A 19,818-nucleotide genomic window follows, 5' to 3' on the forward strand; every position below is an offset into this window, starting at 1 on the left:
AGCTTCCTATATTTTTACAACAACTTCGGCCGAGGGATTTGTTTTCGTTGACATTCAAAAATTGAGAAGTTGCCCTCATAATGAGAAGTTTTAATAATTTCATGATAATATCTTTATGGATAAAGCTGACAAACATTCAGAATGCACTTATGAACCAGACTAGACATAAACGTTCCAAACTGAACAAAAATTTTTTTTTTTTTTTTAGTTTAATACAACTGAAGAACCTTTTCTCATTCTCTAGCTCTTTTAGAAAACCTACAGTATATACAGGTACTGGTGCTTTGACGAAACCATCTTAATATCTAATCTTATGAACCTGTAATGTGACTTCAAGACCTTTTTTAGTCTACATAGAACCCTATGACCAACTCAAAAACTGAATACAGCAAAAACTGGTCTTCGTAAGGAGAACTTTGCTAAACTTGAGGCACTGAGAAAAACATTTGTGACCATGGACCACAAAACCAGTCATAAGGGTAAATTTTTCGAAATTGAGCTTTATACACCATCTGAAAGTTGAATAAACAAGCTTTCCACTGATGTATGGTTTGTTAGGATGGGACAATATTTGGCCGAGATACGACTATTTGAATATATGGAATCTGAGGGTGCAAAAAAAATCAAAATATTGAGAAAATCGCCTTTAAAGTTGTCCACATGAAGCTCTCACTAATGCATATTACTAATCAAAAATTAAGTTTTGATATATTTACAGTAGGAATGTTACTAAGTATCTTAATGAAACATGATCTTTACTTAATTTCCTAATGATTTAGATAAATCGATAATTTTGACCCATACAATGTATTTTTGGCTATTGCTACAAATATACCCCAGCAACTTAAGACTGGTTTTGTTGTCCAGGGTCACATTTGAAGAACCTGTAAAAAAATGTTAACTATATAATTACATTTCATACTATTAATTGTTTAATGAATAACTGTCATACCGTAAATGTCTACTACATTGACTGAAAACAGTCAAGCACATAAATCGCTCCGTCAAAATAATGTGTCATGAAAACAAACCCAACCAACAGCTAATGACGTGATTTAGTAGTAAAGCTGTTGAAATATTTTTGTCACCTCTGTTTTTTCTGTCGTTGGTCTCAGGTTGCAGTCAAGGAGGAGCTGAGATCCTCCCGTGGGCCTGTGCTGGAAGCTGCTCCTCACATATAAAGCGCTTCCCAATGCCGGAGGAAACAGTGAATCACAGCTTCAGAGGGGGAGTCGAGCACCATCCACTGATCTCTCTCACAGTGCTCTTCAACCACCAGCTGCTCAGTCAAAGTCGTCTCTGATTGCGCTTTTACTTTGCTTTAAATTCGAAACTAAAGAAAAACTTTAGGTCACATTCAAAGTTTGAGACGAAGGGAAGCCGAAGTTTTGAGAGCGCACATGGCTGCCCTGATAAGCGCGTATTCGTCCTGGCCGGAGAGCTTTGAGTGCTCCGCGGGAAATGCGGACGTACCTGACGGACACACCTCCCACAGAGCTCCCGCGGACAAGGTGTCGGAGCCTCGCATCAGGAGACCCATGAACGCCTTCATGGTGTGGGCCAAAGATGAGCGCAAGAGACTCGCAGTACAGAATCCCGATCTCCACAACGCGGAGCTAAGCAAGATGCTGGGTAAGTACTATTTGTGTAATAATCATTCATATTAAGCGCTCATACTTATTATTATTATTATTATTATTATTATTAAAGTAGGATATTGTTATTAATATCATTGGCAAGTTTTTGAGACTTGATCTTTTGTTACACAGATCTTTTGTTTTATGCGTCGATTACACAAAGTGGGATGTTTAATCCTAATTAAAAACTATTTGTAGACAAATTATAAGAGATAATATTTTTTGGAATCTTAAGAAGCGTGAAACACACAAAAAGCGTGAATCTGTCCGAGACGAACTTGAACTGAAAATAAACTGAAACAAAACTGAAATAAATCTGAGTCAAAGCGAGATGACACACATCTTTAAATTACATTTAGACTATTTATATTTAGATCAAGAGCGCACATTTATCATTTCACACGTGTGAGAGACTTATTTTCAGCTATAAATACTATAGAGTTTATATAAAATGTAAAAACGATTTAAATATTTATTAACAAACAATATATAGAAACAATTTCAAATTCATTTTAAATCAGTCTGATCTTTGGGTTTGTATAAGAAATAACTGAAAAGTGTAAAACTTCACTGGATTATGAATTAGTATGTTGTATATGTGAATTTTTTATACTAAGGTACATTATTTCAGTTGTGATAGATTTGCAGGCCTGTTTTAACAATTAACTTCTATAGGAAATATTTTTTGCTGCTCTAATAAAAAAATGTTTTTAAGTGTTTTTAAAAGCTACACATTTTTAACTCAGTATAGTTCCTGTCAATATTATATTTCAAACATTATCGAATTAATGCCAAGCTACGAATAAAGCACCTTTAAAAACTATGGTGCAAAAATATATTTTTATAACTGCCGTTATAGGCAATTATACTAGCTAATGATTATTTATTTGTATTATTTCTGTTGAAATATTCAAAAAAATGCAGACATTATTTAATTTATCTTTGTCTGCTGCACAATGAAAGCAGACAAACTAACAGTTTGAAAAATAATAAACCATATAATTATTTTGTGTTGGTGCTAATGTGATTGTGAAAGGAATAGTTACTGTGATTAACTCTACTCTACTTATGTGAAAAACGCCAAATGGATCCTTTAAAAATACAGTATTAAGTCTCATGTGTCTGTTCGTTTTTCTCTTCAACAGGAAAGTCCTGGAAAGCTTTAACTCCGCCGCAAAAGAGACCATACGTGGAGGAAGCGGAGCGGCTGAGGGTGCAGCACATGCAGGACTACCCCAATTATAAATACCGTCCCCGTAGGAAGAAGCAGTTGAAGCGCATCTGTAAACGCGTGGACCCCGGCTTCCTCCTGACCACCCTCGGCCCCGACCAGAACTCCCTCCCGGATCCCCGAGGCTGCTGTCACCCTCTCGACAAAGACGACGAGAGCGGCGTGAGTGGCAGCGGTGGCTTCGGTTCTCCCAGCGCAGCTCTACCCGGCGTCAGGGTCTTCAGAGATCCCGCCAGTTCCAACAGCAGCTTCGATACGTACCCGTACGGCTTGCCCACGCCACCTGAGATGTCGCCTCTGGATGCCGTGGATCACGAACACCAGTCCTACTACTCGTCCTCCAGCTCAGTGTCCACCAGCTCCTGCTCGTCTTCCAACTCTTGCCCAGACGACAGGCGTCCCACCCCGGTGCACATGAGCAGTCCACCGCCCTACCATCCCGATTACTCCCAGCAGGTACCTTTGCACTGTGGGAGCTCACATTTGGGCCACATCCCAATGTCCCACCAGGGAAGTGGGGCGACCCTTATCACGGCTCCTCCGTTGTCCTATTACAACCCTTCGTTCCCGCAGGTTCAGATCCATCATGGGCATCAGGGGCACCAGGGGCACCTGGGCCAGCTTTCGCCCCCTCCAGAGCAGGGGCACCTGGAGGGTCTGGACCAGTTGAGCCAGGCTGAATTGCTAGGTGAGGTAGACCGCGATGAGTTCGACCAGTACCTAAATTCCACTAGTTATCACCCTGAACAAGGTGGGATGACAGTGACGGGACACATCCAGGTAACGCCGGCTTCCGTTTGCTCCAGCAGCGCTACGGAAACCAGTCTCATCTCCGTATTGGCCGACGCCACGGCAGCCTATTACAACAACTACAGCATTTCATAAACACCAAAACAGAGACGGCTGACACAGACAGAGACTGTGGGCTTGACAAAGGTCAGCAATGTGACTGGCAGGTGAAAGGGGGGCCGTGGAGGGAGCGGAAAAGAGAAGCTACAGGAAGTCAAAGGACACCTCAGGGATGCATAGATAAAAAAAAAAACTGAAGTTCATTCCCATCTTTGTTTCCAAAAGAAGAACGGAAGTAAAAGAAAAAATGGACAAACATAGAAAATGCTCTCATATCTTGCCACAAAGCATGTACATATGCTATAAAGCTTATTTATATATCGAATCGCTTTGCATTAAAGCTTATTGTATTGCTTTTTTCAGTCCTGATATATTCATTTGATTTATTTTTTTTCCCAAACCTCAATTGTTTTACCTCAAGAATTATTTAAGTGAGGCTGGACATAATTTTGAAGGAAATTCTGTCCTTTCTTTTTCCCTTTACATTCATTTCAACAAATTTATATGTATACTCATAAACTGTTAAAAGAATAATAATAATGATGAATACTATTGTATGCCAGTTTAGGTTTGCCATATTAATTTAATTCAAATGAAATGTTGAGTTTATACATTTAGGATTCTCACTTTTGATATCCACACAGATGTCAAACGGATAAACGTAGCTCCATATTGATGTTTGTTGAACGCCGTTCAATGATGAGGACTTCGAGTTGTCAAATTTCATGATGAATTGCATTGTTTATGCCCGTATAAGTCCAGCACAGTGATTCTGTCTGTAGGTCTGGACTTAAGAAAAAAATGTTGCAGATGCTGTTCATTTTGTGAAATATATTAAAAGTGAATGTTCTGAGGTCCCATCTGAATTAGACGCCGCTGAATAAAAACACAAAATAAATACAGGTGAAAAGTCTCTTGATTTTGTAATTTGTCATTATTCAGCTTTTTCTTTATTATTATTATTATTCATATAAAATTTCATAAGTATAGTAAGTAAATAAACTTCTTTACAGTTATTTAGAAATATGAACCACTAAATGTTGTTTTTTTTTTTTCAATATTTGTTTTCCATGCACTTATTTTAATACTGGACGCAAGCGATTGAGGTCCCTTCAAGAAGCTGACCTCTACATTTTTTGTTGTTGTGTGTGCCGGGCCGTCGCCATAACCATAGCCCTGGAAACCGACGGTATCCACCCTACGTTCCCAGTTTGCTATCAGCAACACCCATTATGCACTCAGTTTCACTCCTCCGCGGATCAGAGGATTAGTGTAAAACAGGCTCTGCTGTTTTTCTCCCCGCCTCCATCTCCACGGGCCTTTTGTTTCCCCTCATCTTATTCTGGGTGCGTGTCTTAAGCAGAGCGCTGGAACTCCCCTCCTACCCTACCTTCACCCCCCTCTGCTGCCTGTCCTATCTTGCTGATGCAGACTTTCATAATCTCTACGAAATAAATAAATACACCTCGTCCCGTCAACTGTTTTACACGTTCATCGTTTTTATTTTTCTCCCTCTGTCTCTCTCTCCGTCTCTTTTCAAATTCCTCCTCTTTTTTGATAAAAGGAATCTGAAGTGGGGAAAAGAGGGAGGCGGTGGCGGGCGTTTGACAAATCCTGGAGTCTGGCTTGGTCTTCCTGCGTTTTTGGGAACGGTTGAGTCGTGTTTCTTGTAAAGAGGATGTGGCGGAGAAGCAGTGTTTCCTGCCTGATAAGAGTAAAGCCTCTCTCCGTCAGGATGTTTGGGCCCCGGCCGGTCCCCGCATTAAAAGAGCCCATGGCGAGGGAAAGGGAACCTGCTGTTCGTTTTAGCAGGGAGGAAACATGGCTCTCGTTGATTAATATCTCACACCGTGGTTTTTTTAGGGCTTCGATTTGACCCTCCTCTGGTTTGGCCACACACCGGGCTCAGCACAGATTTTCTTAATCTGTCTCTGTCACTGGCTCCAAAGACAAGTAGCTTGTGGTTATGATGTGAGCTGAGGCGTCGCATTCGTTTTTATGAAACGTTTCAGTCAAGGGACATTCATCATGTGACTCTAATTTCTTTTCACAAGTGAGGTTGTTATTAACAGCCTGCGAGTGAATGCTTAAGGTTTGGGAGAGAGGGGGTGATTGGGGTCACCAGCCCCAGGCTGAGGCTTGAATTGTGGCTTATGAGCCGGACACCTATAGGTTCAGAGTACGTGGGTCCAATACAACCTATTCCACTGGCCTTGGGGAAGGGCACGGTGTCACGGCAAACCAGACGCATTCAACATCAATATGTTTGCGTACATTTTAAAAGTTCAATTTCAGTCAGACTTAAACAGTACATGTGACCTCGTCACAACTGGCTTTGTTGTGTGCTTGCTCTAAAAGACAGAGGTAATGTGCAATGTGTTTACTAAAACATGAACTATCCAACCATAATAAATTAAAATATCTAATTTAGGTCACAGTCTCAGTCATAAACAGGCAAATGTATATTAAATGCAAAATAACACAATAATTAAAATAAACGAGTGTACCTAATCCTTACGAAAATTAACCATGGTTTTAATACGAATAAAAAAAAAAAACATGGTTACTCTACTTAAACCATGGTAACTACAAATTAACCATGGTTTTGGTATTCTAGTTTAAGCATGGTATTTGTAGTAAAACTGTGGTTTTACAAATGGTAATAAATACGCCAAATATAACAAATAAAAAAACGGTTACTACACTTTTACTATAATAAAACCATGGTTAATTTTCGTAAGTGAATACAGGGACGAAAAGCAGAATCATTTTTAATCTGCTCATTAAATGAACCACCTGAAAACATCAAAGTTATCCTAAAACAAAAATGGGTATTGTTTTTGTCTTAGAACAACTTTGATTAAAGGTTTTGATCCACTTCAAATGTCGACTACTGTAGTCCAGAATGAATCGACTCTTCAACATTACAATGAGTAAAACAATTAGAGTGAACCGAGTCACTAGAATGAATCGGACTTTCAAGTGAACCGATTCATTCGAATTCCAAACGTCAAAAAGAACCGTTTGTGTGAGGGTGTTTGATTATTCTCTCAGGTAAACAGCGACGAAGCGTTGTTTAGTAGCTTATTACTGTAATATATTTCAAAATATTATCCATTGTTTTAGTTATATATTTAACTAGACACATTAATCACATTAAAAATAAGACAAAAGAGAGTTCAGGTGAGTGTGTTTGATTCTTTCAGCATTTAGTCGCGCTATCAGGTAACTTAATTACTTTGACGTTACTGGATATTTTTCAAAATATTATCCAGTATTACAAGTATATTTCACTGGACACATAACCTCATAAACATAAGACATACAAAGAGAATTTTAGATGAGTTTAGATGTGTGCTTATTCTTTTAGCTAAAACAGCTGTGTAGCATTTAGTATCCCTTACGAAAATTAACCATGGTTTTATTACAGTAAAAGTGCAGCAAACATGCTTTTTTTGACGTATTTATTACTATTTGTAAAACGATGGTTTTATTACAAATACCATGGTTAGAATACCAAAACCATGGTTAATTTGTAGTTAGCATGGTTTAACCATAGTAACCATGTTTTTTTTTTGTTTTGTCTTATTTGTAGTAAAACCATGGTTAATTTTCATGCCGACAACTTGTTCTTTAGAGGGATATTTCAAAATATAATCCAATTTTTAAATGATATTTCACTTGACACATTAATTGAATTAAACATATATAATTATATACTGTGCCCATGACAACGCCTGCTTTAGGTTTTTCGCCAATACTTTTCATAAACATTGCAGCCCATTGTAGTCACTGTGGAGACTGCTGACTTTCAGGAAACCAGGGCAAACAATCAACTCATCTGCTACAATCTTTTCCTGTGTGAAACTTGAATAATTCTCCATGCAACATACTAAGAATACACTGCACTCAGTGTCACCCACAGAATGGCCTCTATTTCCATGTTCCTTAAATAGGCCAGAGTGTTGGCTAGCTCAATACAGTGGCTGAGAATTACATTAATGTGCAGAATGTGAGTTGTTATTTGCAAAATGAGGCCATGCATTCTTGATTCAATTTAAATATGCAAACATTCAACTTGACCTTGTTAATAACTTATTTATGCTAAGTTTGTGGTATAAACTCTCTATCAAACTTTTTTTCACACTTTCTTACAGCATTACAACTTCAAATTCATGTTTGAATTTGCATGGTCTTACGACTACTTTTAAGATATTTATGTTATATAATTCAACAGATTTCCCCTTCTTGTTTTTTCTTTCTGATTGCTCTCAGGATCGGCTCCGTTCTCAGGTCATCTCTGTGGAACGTGGATGTCAGGTAGTCTCAACTGTTTCCTGTTTCCCCAGCAGTGACGTCACATCGCCGGGCAAATAAGCAAGGGAGCGCTCCAGCACGCGCCATCTTCCTCACGGCGGGTATCTGATGCTGCGACACTGCGTGTGTACAACCTTACTTAGCACATCTGGGTAAAGTATTAAGTGTCCTGAGGGAGAGGAGGTCATGCATATTGACGCCCCTGTCGGAGACATACTGGCTCGAGCTCTGATCATGAGCCCGACTGGGTGTGGACAGAAGCCACCTGATAACGTCAGCCCATATGCTAAAATGAGTTAGACAGCACATACTGTACACTGTAAAACTGCAAGGGTTTTCAAGATTAAACAAAAAATACTGCGATATTTACTTTGTAAATTAATGCACGCAGATGCAAAGTGGTATAGACAAAAAAGAAATTACACATTGCATTATTCGATCAAAGAACCATTGTGGTCCTTTGTCTTTCATTTGGCTGAGAATGGTAAAAAATGCAACTGCATAATTTATTTATGCCAGCATAGTATTACAGTTACGTTTATGACTGTAATGCAGACAGAAAATTATTGAAATTCTAGCACATGCTGCTATTATTATAGTTACTTCCTGCTACTGTTTACTGTTGCAGAGTCAAACTAAGTTGTGTTGAATTATATAAATACTATAATTACAATTAATGATGAGAAAACGTTTTATATTATAAAGGTAATTCAGAGATAAGTGTTAAAATAACAAAACATACCTTACAATTGCGCGATACAATTATGAGATTGCAATTATTAGATTTCTTGCAATTATGAGATTTAAAATGTGAGATGTCACAGTAAGAAATAAAGTTAATTATAAGAAAATAAATGGACATTGTAAAATATTAAGTCATAATAAAGAGATATAAAATTTCACAATTGTGAGATGAGAAATAAAATTGTCATTGTGCGATAGTCACATCACAAATTATGAAGTGACAGTTATGAGAAATAAATCCACATTGTGAAATAAGTCAGAATTATGAGATATGAGTTGCAATTGTGATATATAAATTCATTGTGAAAAATTAGGTCACAATTATAAAAAATAAAGTTTTAAATAAAGATTTACAGTTACAGTTATGAAATATAAAGTCAAGATTGTGAGATATAAAGTCACAATTGTGAGATACAGTTGAGGTCAAAAGTTCACACCTTGCAGAATCTGCAAAAATGTTAATTATTTTACCGAAATAAGAGGGATCAAACAAAATGCATGTTATTTTTTATATAATACTCATACAGTCCACAAGAGAAATTAATAAGTTGAATTTATAAAAATAATCCTGTTCAAAAGTTGCAGCTATTACAGGAGTTTTAAATGCTCACTGATGCTCCAGAAGGAAAAATGTGCATTATGAAAAAATGTGTTAAGAGCCAGGGGTGTAAACTTTTGAACAGAATGAAGATGTGGATCATTCAGGTAACAACACAGTATTAAGAATCAAGTGTATGTAAACTTTTGAACAGGGTCATTTTTATAAATTCAACTATTATTTTCTTATGTGGACTGTATGTAACGTTTTTTTATGTGAAATATTTTATTTAGTACAGTACTAAAAAAAACATAACAAGCATTTTGTATGATCCCTCATATTTTGGTAAAATAATTAACATTTTGCAGATTCTGCAAGGTGTATGTAAACTTTTGACCTCAATTGTATAAATACACATTGTGAACTACTAAGTCACAATTATAAGAAATAAAGTCACAATTGTGATAACTATGAGACTGAAATATTAAGTCACAGTTATAAGATACAAATTCACAGTGTGAAATATTTCCTCACACTAATGAGAATTTAACTCGCATTATAAAATATTAGGTCACAGTTATGAGAAATAAAGTTGCAATTGTGATTTACAGTTGCAGTTATGAGATAAAAAGTTAAAATGGGAAGATATGAAGTCACAATTGTGAAGTATTAAGTCACAGTGAAGTTGTAATTGTGAGATAGTGTTGCAATTATGAGAAATAATGTTGCAATTATGTGATATAAAGTAAAAATTGTGAGACATAAAGTTGCAACTAAGATGTAGCCGAAACTGTGAGATATATAAAGTCTGAATAACTTTAATAAATAAAAACCTAATGACAATAACATGAATTCAAATAAGCATATTTGATTTCACATATAAGTCTGCTCAAAACAGCTGTAAAGTTATGGGGGGAACAATGACCTAGTGAATTTACAGAACTAATGTCTCACATTAGTCTACCTAATCACTCTGGTATATCACAGCTTCCCGCTCACACCTTTCAGTCTGTGTCTCTCAATATGGTCACTGCACATACCAGGATGTGGATGGAGAAGAATAATAACCTGCTTACTATTCATATTTGGCATCCATTACTGGTGGCTGGGGATTATAGGTCTAGCTGTTCTCCTGCATTCCTGCTCATTGTGGTAGAACAACAGACTCGGCAAGCAGATGTGGTGCAGGCGTGGTGCAAGGCCAGCTAAAGAATGGACCAGACCCGGCCCAGGGCCCTGTGCCATGTGGTGGAGCCAGCGCATGGGTACAGATGGGAACCCCTGGAAAACTTGAGGGATGCTGCAAGCAGCCAACGGCCACCCACCTGTACCTGCGTGTGAATACGCCAGCCGTGTTGAGTCCAGCACCTGTTTACTGCAGATACTGAAAGGTGCCATTAACTGAGAAAATGAGGCTGGAGTTCCACTGCCAACCATGGGAGAGGGAATACAGCTTCCTCATTTTCCTTCTCAGAGGTAAGCGATTCCAATATCAACATTTTACGCCTTGTCTCCTTCCGCTAAGCATTGTCAGGATACATTCGCCATGCATACTAATTGTGAAATGTGAAATCTAGTGTTTTAAATATGAAACAGCTCAACGAATGCACCTCTATGTCATGCAAAAAAATCACAAGTCATGAAACTTCCAAAATAATAACTCAAGTAACAATTTAAACAGTATATTTTATTTGTGAACTTACGTTCAGCTGTTCTTTTTAATAGTTAACTTTTAACTATTTTTGAAATTTTCAGATCTTCAGATCATCAGGTCATCAAAGCTCGGTGGTCACAGACACTGAGATTTACTTAAATTTCACCAAGCTGATTACTCACTAAAAACTCCCACAGATCATGTTTCCAGGCTATTTTAAGTCTTATTTTGACATGAGTCTTCCCATTATATATAACACCATTATATTGTTCATTTAGATTCGATGATTTGCACAAACATGAGGCTTTATCGTGTGGGATTTATTATATGAACCAATCACAGCTGAACATAACCAGTCATATCCAATCATATCGCGATGGAAACGTTGTCTCCTCTCACATGACTTGAGATTTCTCAATTACCCCCAAGTGAAAAATGAGTGATTCATACACTTTTTAATGTTAGATTTTGTATTTTGAGGAGACACTTGCCTCCTCTGAGGAAATTCCCTTGACATACACTATTGTTCAAAAACTAAAATACAGTTTAAGATAAGTTTTTTGAAGGCAAACTGAATTTTCAGCAGACGTTACTTTAGTCTTAAGTGTCACATGGACCTTCAGGAATCATTCTAATATACTGATCTGATGCTCATTAAACATTTATTATCATTATTATCAATGGTGAAATCAATTGTGCTGCTTATTATTTTTAATTTTGTGGATTTTTTTTCAGGATTCTTTAATGAATAGTAAAGAGCAGCATTTATTTAAAAAATAATTTTTGTAACATTAAAAATGTTTTTACCGTTAACTTTTGAATAGTTAATTAATGTATAATGAGCTTGCTGATTATTTTACTGACCCCAAAACACTGAGAAAAAAAATACTCTTCATACCTCTTCACACAAACTTTGACCTCAGAAGTACTTAATTATTGTTCTTTTAAATATGCAAAACAATATAAAGTCAGACAATTTAATGTATACTACTAGTCAAAAGTTTTTGAACAGTAAGATTTGTAATGTTTTTTTAAAAGAAGTTTCTTTGCTGAACAGCATTTATGTAAAATAGAATTCTTTTGTAATCTTTTGTCTTTATTGTCACTTTTGATCAATTCAAAGCTAAATTGCTAAATAAAAGTATTAATTTCAATAATTTCTTTCCCAATAAATAAATAAATAAATAATTTAATTAATAAATTAATTAATTATACTGATTCCAAGCTTTGGATGGTAATGGGGAAAAAAATGAAAACTGTTTTAAATATTGATGATAATAATAATAATATTTTTTTTTTCTTGAGCAGTAAATCAGCATATTAGAATGATTTCTAAATGGATCAAGTGACACTGAAGAGTGGAGTAATGATGCTGAAAATTTGGCTTTGATCACAGGAATAAATTACATTTTAAAATATATTCAAATAGAAAACAGTTATTTTAAATAGCAAAAATATTTCACAATATACTGCAACATACTGCTTTTGCTCTTTTTTGGATCAAATAAATACAGGCTTGGTAAAAAAAGCAAACATTAAAAATCTTAAAAAGTTAAAAAACTTTTGACTGGTAGTGTAATTTAATAAACTATTATATTATAAAATGGTGCATTTTATAATTGTCAAGTCGAAGCACAGGTTTGCCACTGCATTTTTAACCCATAAAGCATCCTGAGGAAACACAAAGCTATAAGAATAGTTTCAGCAGTTTACTTGACGTCTGTGTCAGGTTCTTCCTCACTTCTGACCCACAACCCCCATAAGGAGCTGACATGTACTGTAGGTGTAATCAGTGTCTCCGAATCGGGCTTACCGAATCCTCTGCTGATACTGTGAACATCCTACCAGGGTCAGTGTGAGTAGGCTGCAATCTCTACAAGCTTGTTTTTGTAAAGCACAGGAGCTCCCAGGAGTGTCATAACTCTTAACCCCAATGTGGAGGAGGATGTTCCTATTGTGCTTCCTAATTGCAATGTGGATCTTTCATTTAGTCTGTGTAAAAAGTCACGTCATTTCCTGTCCTGCTGCTGGAAAGAGTTTTTGGTGATAGCCCAGCACTCTGGAATTTTTTGTTCCAGTGATCTACGACCTATATGAACTGCGAAAAGGCATTAAGCCATTTATTTAATCATGTTATGAATCATAAAATCCAAAAGAGAGCTCTTTTGGAGATGCTAAACAATCAAGGTTCTCTGAGAATGAAATGTCAGTTACCTTAAATATTTATCAGGTTTGACAGCTCAAGAACCAAGGAGTTTTTATGCTTTTGACCAGTCATGGACCCCAAAGATTCTTGTTTGAAGTCACTATTGTGTCTGTGTTTACTCAACTAATTTCCTGAAACCGCAGTAATGATTACAATGAAAGATGTTTTAATCTGTTTCGTCCTGTTACGTCTGGTGTGGGCTTTATACCTGCTTTGTAGACAGATTACACGAGTAAGAAAGCTTAAGTGCTCGACATCATTATTCAGGCATTTTGCCTGTGAGAACAACAAACGCGCACAGCACCTCTGAACTCACGCTGCCCACCAGCGTCACAACAGTAATACCAAAAATCATTGCGTTTATCCTCAAATATGTTATTCTGCCAAAAGAGAATTTCCGATGCCTTGATCCCATGTGTTTACAATGTGACAACAGGGGGAGGATCAGTAGCGGCTGACCTTGGCCACTGCACAAAGTAATATCATTTCCCCTCATGTGCGCAAACATTTTAGAACGATGTTGTTTATGAGTTCGCAAGGCATCTTTTCCTGGTGGATAGTCAGATCTGTTTCCTTAAGACTTCTCTTCAAATGAAAATCATGGAAATGAGTCATAGTTCCAGTGACAGTTTGTCATGACACATCTTGACAGGTGCATAACAGGATGTAAACGATAGTGTTCATGGATCATCATACAGTAGTCTGTGATGATACATAGGTATCACCATCAAACACTGAACAACATTTTTAGGATAATTTCAATATAATGCAATATTGCTCATTGTTAACTGATATTTGTTTGTAAAAATTGTTAATGTATACAAAAATGCATTACTAGACTTTGTATTATATTTATTTTTATTTAATTTACATTAATGTAGATCAGTAATTGCTGTAAAAGTAGTTACTTTAACAAATTGAACCTTATTGAAAAGTGTTCACAAATTAGTTGCTGTGACTGGTTTTCGAGGGGCTTTGATTTTGTGACTAATAGTGCATGTTGATCACAAAAAAGTATTTAAAAAGTGCGCAAATGTACTTGAATTTTATTCTTAACGACAAATGTGAAGTTTAGAGCATAGTTCTATTATTTTAGTGAAGTACCTGTATAAACTGAACCTGTATGAACACCACAATTCACAAAAAAATCTCACAATTCTCAGTCATAATTGCAAGATGTAAACTCAGAATTCAAAGACAAAAGGCATAACTGACCCTTCTCAAAAACTTGCCCTCCTTAGTTACTGTTTCTCTGTCTGACAAACAATGCGGCTCTCACACTGCACATCATGTTCTCATGCAGTGAAGAATACATTGCAGACCGAAGAGGAAACTGACAACACGACGACAGATGAGAAAAAGCAGGTTACTTCTGGTATAAAACAAGGTCTCAGCTTTTTTTAAGAAATTCAAACAATAAATATCATTTTGTGGCTCTTTAATGTGTCTTGACACATCACTGTATTGCCTTATTAGATCAATCGACACATGAATCGATCGTCTTTTCTTAATTAATTAATACACTCAAAAAACATGAATGAACATCAGAACATATTTTATTTCAACCGTGGAAAGTCATCAGTACACACAGTTTTTCAAGTTTAAGTCCACCGGAGTTAATCTACTCTCCTGTCTGATTTGTTTGTCGGACAGAATGACAGATTCGGTGTTATGATTGGTCAGATCGCCTTCAATTAAGCTGTTTGCGAAGGTTCAATTGCAAGATGTAAACTCAAATTTTAAAGATAAAAGCAGGGTTGCCAGGTTTTAACAACAAAACCCACCCAACTGCTACTCAAAACAAGCCCAAAACTAGGGGTCCCCCATTAAAAACCCATGTTCCGCGGGGTAAAATACACATTTTTTTTTAACAGCGTTCCCCTGGTAAAATTCACATTCCGGGGATAATTATCACGTTATTGGGGTCGCTTCAACCCGCAGCTACAGTGTTAAAGTAGCCCAATTCTGCGGACTTAGCAACACTGGAAAAAGTTGCTAAGATCTAAACTTGGAATTCAAAGAAAAACTCTGAGTTATGAGATGTAAACTCGGAATTTAAAAAAAGGTCAAAATTCTGAAATTATATATTATAATTCTGATGTTTTTCTCAGAATTGTGAGATATTTCTAACTAAAAACAAATTGGATACTGGTAATTCAGCTATTATAATGAAATATTTGTAGTTTTGATGTTGCTTGCAAAATATAAATGGCTTATTTTGAATGGCCAACAATGGAGAAAGATGCTTTTTGTAGCTGTCAGACGGTGTAGTTAAACCATCAACCAGCAGGTGCTAACTATAGTCTATGCTAACCGGTAAAACTTTGACCTCTTGTTGATGTAAATGAAGTCAAAGAGTCATGTGGCATATTAATACATATACTGCAGGTAAAGATGTGCTCTTAAGCAGGTAGGTATGAATGCAACCTTGCATATGTGTCAGAATTAATTCAGCTGCTTACTTATGCAAGAGAGGTTGATTATGGAAAAACTATGAAAAAAATTAGCATTTGATAAAGTGTCTCATGTTCACACAGCCCTCTTTTGTGATGCTCACATTCCTCTTTGCCATGCTCCTACTTTTTTTTCTCCTGCTTTTTTTCTCTCTTTCACTTTCTTTTATAAACGTGTACAATAGCCTAACACCATTTATTGTTTTATTCTTGATTTTCGGAGAAAATAGATTTTAAATATTCGGAAAGGAAAGGACATGACACATGGCCAAGTATGGTGTCCCATACTCAGAATTTGTGCTCTGCATTTCACCCATCCAAGTGCATGCACACAGCAGTGAACAGTGTTGGGCATTTTACTTTTAAAAAGTAATTAGTCATAGTTACTAGTTACTTCTCATAAATAGTAACTAAGCTAGTAACTGAGTTACAACGTTCTAAAAGAAACTAATTACCAGGGAAAATATTGTGTTACTATTTATGTTGTTCAAATGTTCAAATATGTCAAATAACTTGATTTGTTTTACCTTTTTTGTTGAAGGTGTTTGATGATCTTTGCATGTTCACTTTGCAAAAACAGGGTCAGCACTTGTGTAGGATGATTTTGAAATGATTTTTTCGACATACCCTAACTGTCTTGAGCCAGAATACATAGAGTTCAGGGAGAGCAAAACAAGACAAGTGTTTGAGGTTAATTTTTTTTTTAATAAAAATAACCATTTGTTATTGGACCCTTCTTCCTCAGCTGGGATCGTTTACAACTGAATAATCACGTTGTCTGCGTTCACTCGAACTGATTTGCTGAAATCAAAACAGGGTCGATAATAGGTGAGCACCAGCCAATGAGATTGTTGTTTGCTCGTTAGTTTGACAGCAATACAGCAAAGAAAATTGTTTACATGTAGCGAGTCAATTTGGCATAGCATAAAAGACTCTCTCGCTGTCTGTCTGTCTTTGCGTGTGTGTGAGACAAAGCGATGGCTATTCGTGTGCCGTCACACTAGAGTTTATGGTTCGTCAAATACAGGTATGCTGCGCATATGATGAACTGAAAAATATAATTATACACAGATAGTAATGCTGTTATATCAGTGGCAGTGAATACTGAACAAACATCTCATCCGGAGCAGTGGGCAGCCATTTTTGCTGGAGCACCCAGGGAGCAGTTGTACCGAAGGTGTAAGAGAACGTTGTTCATTCACTCCCCCCACCTACAATCCTTGCCAGTACTGAAACTCAAACCCGCAAACTTTGGATTACAAGTCTGACTCTCTAACCATTAGGCCACAGCTACCCCTTTAGATTTGGCAGACATATTACAGAGAGAGACTAACTTTAATGACTGAGTTTTAAAAAATCGTCAGACAAATATTTAAAGTCCCCATGGAATGGAAGTAGCGTCAGATCTTTTCTTCATTACTGTAACGCACTTCCAAGTGTAACGGATTATTGAAAAAAAACATGCACTTGGATCTATACATCAGTTGTTGATTGGATTTGAGCTTGCAGGGACGTTGTTTAACTGGATTAAATGACAGGAGAAGTTGTGCATACGTCACCAGAGAAAAGTCTGTCATTTCACTGGAAAATTTAGTTTTTTGAAGAAAAACTATTATTATAGCTTAAACAAATTAAGGTTGAACCACTGATGTCACATGGACTGTTTTAACAGTTCTGGGCCTTGAATGTGTCAGTTCTATTGCTGTCTGTGCAGTGTCAGAAAGCTCTAGGATTTAATCAAAAAGATCTAAATTTGTGTTCCACAGACTAATTTTTATGTGAACTATCCCTTCAAATGCCATTTTCTGTATAGACTGAAAAGATTAATTTGCACAAAAATGCAATTTTTGTCTTTCTTACTTGCTGAACAAAACAGAAAATTTTGAAGCCTGTGCCTGGATGGTTGCTCCTTTCAATGCAATATCAACAAAGGTCACCTACAGCTGCAAAAACAAGTAAAAGCATCATAAAAGTAGTCTGTTTGACTTGTATGCTCTATTGCACGTTTACTGAAGCCGTACGATAATAGCCTGTGTTTGCTTTAAGAATTTCATATTGTCCTTTAAGAATAACATTATATATTTAAGGTGTAACCTTAAAGACTAAATAGTCAAACATAGCTACAGCTTGTGTCAAAGCAGGTTCTGCAGTAATTAGGCCTGACATCCAGAAAGCAGCAGCTAAGCCAAGGTGTCAGAACTCACGTGTGGCCCTTGACCAGAAGGAGTCCTGCTAAGAATAATGTCTGTAGTACTTTTATACATTTATGCTCAGAATTTTGTCTTTCTAACAGCCTTTATATTCTGTGGAAAAAAACAACTATTTGTTTGTCTTAGTTTCCATCTTTTATGTCCAAAAGTGATAAAAATCGTAGGATATTTGTTATGTTCTTTTGGAAATCTTGCGGTGCTTTGCATTCTGGCTTCACAACTTTAGGGAGGTTCCTTAATTCAGGAAAGACCCAGAGGGAGGAGGCCGGGGTGTGAACTCTACGGGGGTCTTACGGCACATGACTCAGGAGAAAAACAATCTTATGTCCCAACTCACCCATCTGCTGAGCCAAGCCTCTTATGGCAAGACTGCAAGTTCACCCTTGAGTGCATTTGTTGACGCTTTCTTGGATGAATAAGCATCTCTATCCTTGTAATTTCCAGAAAATATATCGTAACCGGGGTTGGGATATCTTTACAAGCTGCAGTTTCTGATAAGAACGACATTAGCAGGTGACTAGCCTTGAGTAGTTAGCTTTTTGTTTGTGGCTATTATTCAGCAACAAGCTGTTTCCTACCGCTGATTCCCAGAAGTCTTACAGCCTGTGTTCAGGATACATGTCAACATACAAGCAAACATGAGTATTTTTACTCGAGGAGGAAGGTTGAGTCACACAGTTATAAAAATCGACTTGACTGAACAGTCAAAAGAGCAGATTTGTGCTCTTCATGTGCAGGTGGGCTTGACTCAACACTGTGCTAAAAGACTTTTATGTATTAGATTCTTGGCTTCATGTAGATGATCAACTGAATTTGTCATTGCCGGCAGAGCTTTGATGAAAATAATGCTGGTTCGGATCAGAACCGTGGCCTTAGGACAACAATGTGATATGCATTGTTCTAATTACTGCTGAATATGAGCCATTAATCCATTTCCATCTGGGCCACCCATCAAGTTAACTGGATCAGCCCAGATACCCTCCTGAGCTCTTAGCGATAAGGTACAGTACTGTAGATGTCCTGACTGTCTTTTCACTTGCAAGGTCTCACTTTTACTTGCATTACTCAGTTTTAATGCAAAGAGCCGGTCAAATAAATGCTGATTCTATTCATCAAAGAATCCTGAAACAGTATTATGATTTTTACTGTATTTCTGATCAAATACATTACTAGTCAAGTTTTTGACCAGTACGTTTTTTTTTAAGAAGTTCTGCTCACCAAGCCTGCATTTATTTGATCCCAAGTACAGCAAAAACATTAAAATTGTTAAATATTTTTATTATTTGAGTTAACATTTTTTCTATTTGTATATATTTTAAAATGGAATTTATTCCTGTGATCAAATGTAAATCTGAATTGCTGTTCAAAAAACATTTATTATTAGTACTATTATTATTATCAATATTTAAAATAGTTAAGTACATTTTTTCAGGATTCTTTGATTTTTTTTTTTTTGAAAAAAGAAATGAATACTTTTATTTAGCAAGAATGCTTTAAATGGATCAGAAGTGATGATAACAACATTTATAATGTTACAAAAGATTTCTATTTCAGATAAATTCTGTTCTTCTGAACTTTCTATTCATCAAAGAAACCTGAAAAAATTCTACTCAGCTGTTTTTAACATAATAATAATAATAAATGTTTTTTGAGCAGCAAATCAGAATATTAGAATGATTTCTGAAGGATCATGCGACTGGAGTAATGATGCTAAAAATTCAACTTTGAAATCACATGAATAAATTACATTGTAAAATATATTCAAATACAAAACAGTTCTTTTAAATAGTGTAAATATTTCAGAATTGTACTGTTTTTGCTGTACTTTAGATCAAATAAATTCAGGCTTGGTGAGCAGAAGAGACTTCTTTAAAAAACATTAAAATCTTACTGTTCAAAAACTTGGTAAGTGTAAGAGACTTACGGTAGTATAAGTTATTGCCAATATTAGAGATTTTATTATTGAATATTTCACTGTT

The 19,818-nt window shown here is 36.3% G+C and overlaps 1 protein-coding gene across 1 annotated transcript; it reads left to right on the plus strand.

Moving 5' to 3' along the window:
* The first annotated feature begins 1,362 nt into the window (after window positions 1-1,362).
* sox7 (SRY-box transcription factor 7) lies at window positions 1,363-4,630 on the plus strand. The gene is made up of 2 exons (XM_051139580.1): window positions 1,363-1,632; window positions 2,783-4,630. Exons 1-2 carry the CDS (start codon window positions 1,401-1,403, stop codon window positions 3,751-3,753), a joined length of 1,203 nt encoding a protein of 400 aa, XP_050995537.1. The 5' UTR covers window positions 1,363-1,400; the 3' UTR covers window positions 3,754-4,630.
* The last annotated feature ends 15,188 nt before the right edge of the window (window positions 4,631-19,818 follow it).

This window comes from Labeo rohita, chromosome 20 (assembly GCF_022985175.1).
Source record: "Labeo rohita strain BAU-BD-2019 chromosome 20, IGBB_LRoh.1.0, whole genome shotgun sequence".
NCBI lineage: Eukaryota > Metazoa > Chordata > Actinopteri > Cypriniformes > Cyprinidae > Labeo > Labeo rohita.